At 39.9% G+C, this 7,264-nt stretch overlaps 1 protein-coding gene across 1 annotated transcript in view; it reads right to left on the bottom strand.

Moving 5' to 3' along the window:
• Positions 1-7,264, bottom strand: part of LOC308095735 (atrial natriuretic peptide receptor 1-like) — a gene marked incomplete at its 5' end in the record, with an annotated part of 53,470 nt that overhangs the window by 27,672 nt on the left and 18,534 nt on the right. The window contains one exon of the mRNA XM_080442775.1: positions 4,184-4,337. Within this exon, the coding sequence (XP_080298901.1) occupies positions 4,184-4,337 (154 nt within the window). The remainder of the gene's footprint in view (positions 1-4,183; positions 4,338-7,264) is intronic.

Below are 7,264 nucleotides of genomic sequence, written 5' to 3' on the forward strand. Positions count from 1 at the left end.
GGAATGTGACAAAAATAAAAAAATATCCATGAATTCAAGTCTCCATGGGGTGACTAATCGATAGAAAAAAGGTCATTTTGGTGGTGAACTATCCCTTTAAACGTGTGTGTGTGTGTGTGTGTGTGTGTGTGTGTGTGTGTGTGTGTGTGTGTGTGTGTGTGTGTGTGTGTGAGTGAGGGATGCTAGGGTTCAAGTGGTTAAAACAACACCCTCCATACACCGCTTGGATATGATATTATGATAATGAGAATCCATACAGATAATGATAATGACCATGATAATCAAAACATGTATGATAATCATACAGTGTGTATACGCATGTATATACAGTACATATATGTTCATACAGTATATACATATACAGGTACAGAGTGTGTATCCACCTGTTTCCTAGGCTTTTCACTGTGTTCCACTTCCTGTCTTTTGATCCAATGAAATCCAATGAAACCGGTCAGATGACTAATGATATCCAATGAAATCCGACAGGAAGTGGAAAACACACAGCCAAGAAACAGGTGAATAAAACGTTCATCATGTTCAGAAGGAACATGATGTCATATGGTCTCAGCTGCAGGTGGCCAAACTAATGTAATCAACGTGTGCGCGTGCGTGTGTGCGTGCGCGTGCGTGTGCATGTCATAAAGAACACTCAGGCAGGCGCAGTCTCTCTCAGTGTCTTCATGGATGTGCCGAAGACAACAGTGACCTCTAGTGTTTGTGTGGTGAACTGGTGGATGTAGGCATGTTGGCTAGCCTGACACTGAATTTTCATTTCGTTTCACTCCATTATTCAGTCTGAAAGCCCTCTCAATGCAGCGGAGTTCTGAGATGGGGGCGTGGCCAAAGTGGGACTCCACTATGAACCAACGCGATTGGTTCATACTGGATTGTCCCGATCCCGATTCGTCGTACAGATTTTCAACCGAGAAACACCCGCCTTCGAAAGCGTCACCAGACCCTGAATGCTAGGCAAAGGATTCAGGGGGTGGAGCCAGGCTACATGTTGGCAGCATTCTATATAATACTGATCATTTGCACCATGTGTCCGTTTTATTCAAGATGTTTCAACCGTTTCAATTGAAACGGGCCCCGCCCTCAGGGGGCCCCCGACTGACCGGCAGTCGGGCCCTTGGTTAGTTCTTGAAACGGGCCCCCAGATCCTTAAAGGACGACTTCACCCATTTTCTTCTTATAATTGGTCCTCACTAATGCTCATGATAAAATGGCAGCATTTTTTGCTACTCACTCTGTGTCTCATAGGAGGGCTGTGGACATTTCAGAAACCCGCCTACCAGTGACATCATAGTTAGGCAGGTTTTTTTTCCGAACAAGATTTCAAATGTTTTATTTAGATTTTTATTAACGTGAGAAAAATGGCTTCCATAGCATGCTAACTTTCCAAGAATAGAAAGCCTGCAGTTTCTATTAGCGTGGATTCCCCAACGATGATGTCACTGGTAGGCAGGTTTCTGAACTGTCCACAGCCCTCCTCTGAGACACAGACGGAGCAGAAAAAAATTGCTCCATATTTTAATGAGCATTAATGGGGACCAATTATATGAAGATAGGTTGAAAATGGGTGAAGTCGTCCTTTAAGGCCGCCCTTAGCTTTATTAAGAACAAAAGATTACAAAATGTAGGATAAGGAACGTAATATATATTTTTTTCCCCAACAATCCAACAAAAATAGAAGAAAAGAAAAAGAGGGAAAAAGAAAATACAAAATAGCCAATACACTTCACACCCGCATTCCCTCCCACCTTTACTGCTCTCAGTGTATATTACATGACACAGTGTAATGTTGCTATGGAAAACAAAAAGTAAAGATGATAATGGATAATCGACCACACTAGTAGTGTCCTGTCCATCAAGTGTTGCTGTTCAGGCAACGGACGAGGGGCAGCCAAACCCTGTCAACAAATTGTGACTCTCAAATCGTGAACCTTATTTTAATCGAGGTTTAGTGTATGGTCAATTCATTGAGCCACTGTTTAAATGTAGGAGCCTTCTTTTTCCAGTATGTCAGATTGTGTGTGTTTGTTTGTTGCTGTGATCAGACCATGATAGAAGTTGCAGCTGTACTCCCTTCAACAAAGATATGGAATCTGACATTCTCAGAATAATTAATACACAGGACAGGATTGAAAAAGAAAAACAATCAGTGGTGTAAAGTAACTATGTACATTTACTCAAGTACTGTACTTAAGTACAATTTTGAGGTATTTTTACTTTACTGGAGTATTTCCAATTTTCAGTACTTTTACTTCTAGGCTACTCCACTACATCTCAGAGGCAAATATTGTACGTTTACTCCACTACAATTATTTGAAAACTTTAGTTACTAGTTACTTAAGATATAAATTATTACATTATAAAACATACATTAACCACTTTAGCCCTATTTTATACCTAGGCTATTTGAAAATAGCCGATCTACAAGCTCACATCGCAACGCGTTGCTTGTAGATCTGCTATTTTCAAACATTTTAGTACTTTTACTTTTGGTACTTTACGTATATTTTGATACCAATACTTTTGTACTTTTAGTCAAGTACATTTTTCATTCCGGACTTTTACTTATAACAGAGTACTTCTACATTGCAGTATTGATACTTTTACTTGAGTAAACATTTGGGTACTTTTTCCACCACTGAAAATAATTATGTAAAATATAAAACCATGAGAACAAATGACCAAGAATAATGTGTGTGTGTGTGTGTGTGTGTGTGTGTGTGTGTGTGTGTGTGTGTGTGTGTGTGTGTGTGTGTGTGTGTGTGTGTGTGTGTGTGTGTGTGTGTGTGTGTGTGTGTGTGTGTGTGTGTGTGTGTGTGTGTGTGTGTGTGTGAACCAGATGGAGGATTGTCTCTCAGACGATTCTAATGATGGAAACAAAACCACTGGAACCTGGTTCACACACACACACGCACACGCACACACACACACACACACACACACACACACACACACACACACACACACACACACAGGGGGGCCCAAACAGGAAGTAATGTGAAACACAGGGGAAGGAAAATAATGGGAATATTTTCTATCCTACCAGGACCTCTAGAGATGATCATTAGTGGTGGACAGTAACTAATACTTAAGTACATTTTTGTGTACTTCATTTGAGTATTACTTTTGGATACTTATGACTTTCACTCCACATTTCAAAGAAAACTATTTTTGACTCCACTAACATTTCTAGGAAGGGAAAACAGTACATTCTGAATGAACCACTTATGCCCTATTACCGTTACCGATATAGTGAAAATAGCAGATCTACAAGCTTTCCAGAACCGCTACTATTATGGTATCAACATTTCAATAGAAATAGAACCATACTAGAAGTCGAACCACCTGAAGTGGGAGATACATCAGCAAAAGAAGTTTGTGACGCGGCGGAAGTATAAAAAAGGTCTTAAGTGGTTCATTTACTATATTTTATATTAATAATGTAAATCTGCAAAGTAGCCTAACTATACTAAAGATGTAACTTTTTTTGTAGTGGAGTAAAAATTACAATATTTGCCTCTGAGATGTAGTGGAGTAGAAGTACAAAATGGAACATTCTCTAGTAAAGTAAAAGTACCTCAAAGCTGTACTCAAGTATGGTAGGCTACTTGAGTAAACACCACTTGAGGAGAGCAAACTGATTATGAAAGACAAGCACCAACCTGTATGTGACGATGAGGATTAACAAGCGCTAGAGGTGTTTCAAAGCTCAAAGAATCAATCAATGAGTTTTGTCAATGTCAGAGCCATGAACAAGGGAGTCCTCAATGTTCTTGTATGAGTACATTGAGTAGTGACACCAATATCTTTTTCTCTTGACCCTACTCTACCACCATACCACGACATCTAGTACAGCTGGTTCTATCTCCTACCAGGACCTCTACTGCTGGTTTTATCTCCTACCAGGACCTCTACTACTGCTGGTTTTATCTCCTACCAGGACCTTTAGTACTGCTGGTTTTATCTCCTACCAGGACCTCTAGTACTGCTGGTTTTATCTCCTACCAGGACCTCTAGTACTGCTGGTTTTATCTCCTACCAGGACCTCTAGTACTGCTGGTTTTATCTCCTACCAGGACCTTTAGTACTGCTGGTTTTATCTCCTACCAGGACCTCTAGTACTGCTGGTTTTATCTCCTACCAGGACCTCTAGTACTGCTGGTTTTCTCACCATGGAACGATCGGTTCCACATCCTCCTCGTCACCAGATCTCCTCTGGGCCTCCTCATGGCTCCTCCCTTCTCTCTCTCCTCAGCCAGAGTCTCGTTGAGGGCCTGAGAGTACAGCAGCACACTGTCATGGAACCCACCTGCTATTAGGTTGTACTGGGGGGGGGGGGGGGAGAGAGAGAGAGAGAGAGAGAGAGAGAGAGAGAGAGAGAGAGAGAGAGAGAGAGAGAGAAAAAAAAAGTGCATTTCGGTTACCATTGTGTATGTGGCATGGCCTTAAATTATAATAAATCAATGTCTATTTTATAGCGAGTTGATCTTATTGTCCACAGAGAGTGCCTTTTGAGCTGGCAGCACCAGTCTGACATAATTTTCTATGGTAAAGACGCGCTGGTACTCTCCTCTTCAAAACACAGAACACGGCTCCCGATGCCCGGTGTTTTTTGACGCAGCACCCTGGGCGCTTCAAGCTGGAAACTTTTGAAGAGGAGCGCTGGTCTTTTGATGCTCCTGACTGTGTCTGACAACCCGGTCATTTACGCCCTGACGTTGAATCGTTATCACAACCATTAGAAGCCCTTGTTTACCGTTGTTTCAGCTAAGCTATTTGTGCTAATAACACATTCGAGCACAGCAGATCCTTGATTGGTTCAAATACACAGCGTGTCAATAAACAATGCGTGTACTATTGGTCTCGCGAGCCAGACTGTTGCCTCCCACACTTTTCAAACGCTTCCGTCATACAGTCTGGAGCAACCGGAGCTGTGAAAACGATCCGAGGATAAAGAGGACGTGAAGCCTCCTCCCCACTTCCGTTTTGTCTTTACAGTTGCGCAAAATGTATATAAACCAAATTCATCGAAGCATGTAGCTTGCTGCTTAGCAGAAATTGACATTTAAAAATAAAATGTAATGATATTTTAAAATATATTTTCGTGAACGGAAATGACGAACAGATGACAGCCTCCTGTCTCGGATTTCGGGAGGTGTAGTTCCAGACTCTACATAGCATTTGGGAGGTGTAGTTCCAGACTCTATATAACATTCCGGAGGTGTAGTTCCAGACATGACATTCAGGATGTGTAGTTCCAGACTCTATATAACATTCAGGAGGTGTAGTTCCAGACTCTATATAGCATTTGGGAGGTGTAGCTCCAGACTCTATATAACATTCAGGAGGTGTAGTTCCAGACTCTATATAACATTCAGGAGGTGTAGTTCCAGACTCTATATAACATTCAGGAGGTGTAGTTCCAGACTCTATATATCATTTAGGAGGTGTAGCTCCAGACTCTATATAACATTCAGGAGGTGTAGTTCCAGACTCTATATAACATTCAGGAGGTGTAGTTCCAGACTCTATATAACATTCGGAGATTGTGGAATAGTTGTCTGGCTACGCGAGACTAGTGCACTATGGATCACAACTGTTATAAATGTCATGGTAGTAGAATGGTTTACAGGATTCATTTAACTAGTTCATACATTTTTATAGATAACCACTTAACTAATTTACAAATGCAGGCTTCATTCAGTGTTGGAAAGTAACTAAAGTAATATGTAACTTAAAGTAATATTATTACTTTTTCCCAGTAACTAGTAACGTAACTAATTACTTTCACGTTTTGAGTAATATTATTACCTTTACTTTTTTTCAAAAAGTAATTTATTACTTTTTTTCACGAGCCTTGGTGGTACTCTGGGTTTGAGTGTGTTTATTTGATCCTGTGTTGTTTTTGGTCAATTGATATAATGGTAGACTGGTTGGGATCCAGTTGCTATGCAGGCTGCTTGCTGATCCGGTCTAGAGTGGATACGGAAACGTTGCGCACTTGTCTATGTGTGAATTATCAGCTGCGGAAGGGCGGCACAGCAGGCTTCTCCTCATGAGATATAATCGCCATTTCAGATGTGAGCAATAGGCTATTAGGCAAGTCACCAGCAGCATATTGCCCATTGCTGCCCAATGCCCACTTAACTGTAGGCCTAGACTAGTACATAGGCTGCTAGGAAGTGGAACACACTTTTGTTTTTTTCCCCTGATATTTTGTTTTGTGTCCTGAATGATGCACTAAATATCAGTCAGACAGAATGATTGTTTTGAAGTTTACATTACCTACATTTTCTTCTACATCCACGATGATATGTGTTGATATGGGAGCCTTTTTATTTTATTAGAATACATTTGTTTACAAAGAAATTAAGCACTTTATGAAGAGGTTTTTTGTTTAATTGGTTGCTATCAGATAAAAGGTTTTTGAGAGGCTGGCTGTAAGTGCGTCCACCAGCATATTGTTTTGTTTTGTTTTCCTGATATGTTGTTTTGTGTCCTGAATGATGCACTAAATATCAGTCAGTCAGAAGAATGATTGTTTTGTTGAAGTTTACATTTCCTACACACCCACCACGAACCACGATGATATGTGTTGCTATGGGAGCCTTTTTATTCTATTAGAATTACTTTTGTTTACAAAGAAATGAAGCACTTTATTTTCAGCAGTCATACAGAATGATTGAATGATTTTTTACTTGCATTTGCTCCTACATTCTGCCACGATGATATGTGTTGCTATGGGAGCCTTTTTATTTTTGTATTTTATTAGAATACATTTTGTTTAATAAACAACAGAAGTTGTTCAAAGATTGTGTCTCATGATGAGTCATTATCTGTTTGAGCCCAGGTGTTTGAATTTGAATATTTTTTTAGGCAAAAAATACATGAAATACATTTAAAATACTTCCAAAAAAGTCCTTGCGGTCTTGTTTCCATTGAGGTCCTTAGTATTCAATTCATAGTCAAATGGTTTTCATTTAGTCTGTAAGTTATGAATTCATACACAGTAAAAGTCTTAGTGTTAATATAATTGAAATGAGTGTACAAATAGAACCAAATGGACCCGTCATGTGTACAGAACACTTTTCAGAGTTAAATCAACAATGAGGATTTTACAATGTAGGCTGCAGAAAAGAGAAAAAAAACAACTGCTAATGTTGAAAATGCAAAGTCAGACTTTTGGGGAGAAAGGATGCAATTACTGGGGGCGAGAAAAAAAAAGTAACTAAGTAATAAGTAACTAGTTACT

Source organism: Gymnoscopelus braueri (assembly GCF_963280865.1).
Source record: "Gymnoscopelus braueri genome assembly, chromosome: 11".
Classification (NCBI taxonomy): domain Eukaryota; kingdom Metazoa; phylum Chordata; class Actinopteri; order Myctophiformes; family Myctophidae; genus Gymnoscopelus; species Gymnoscopelus braueri.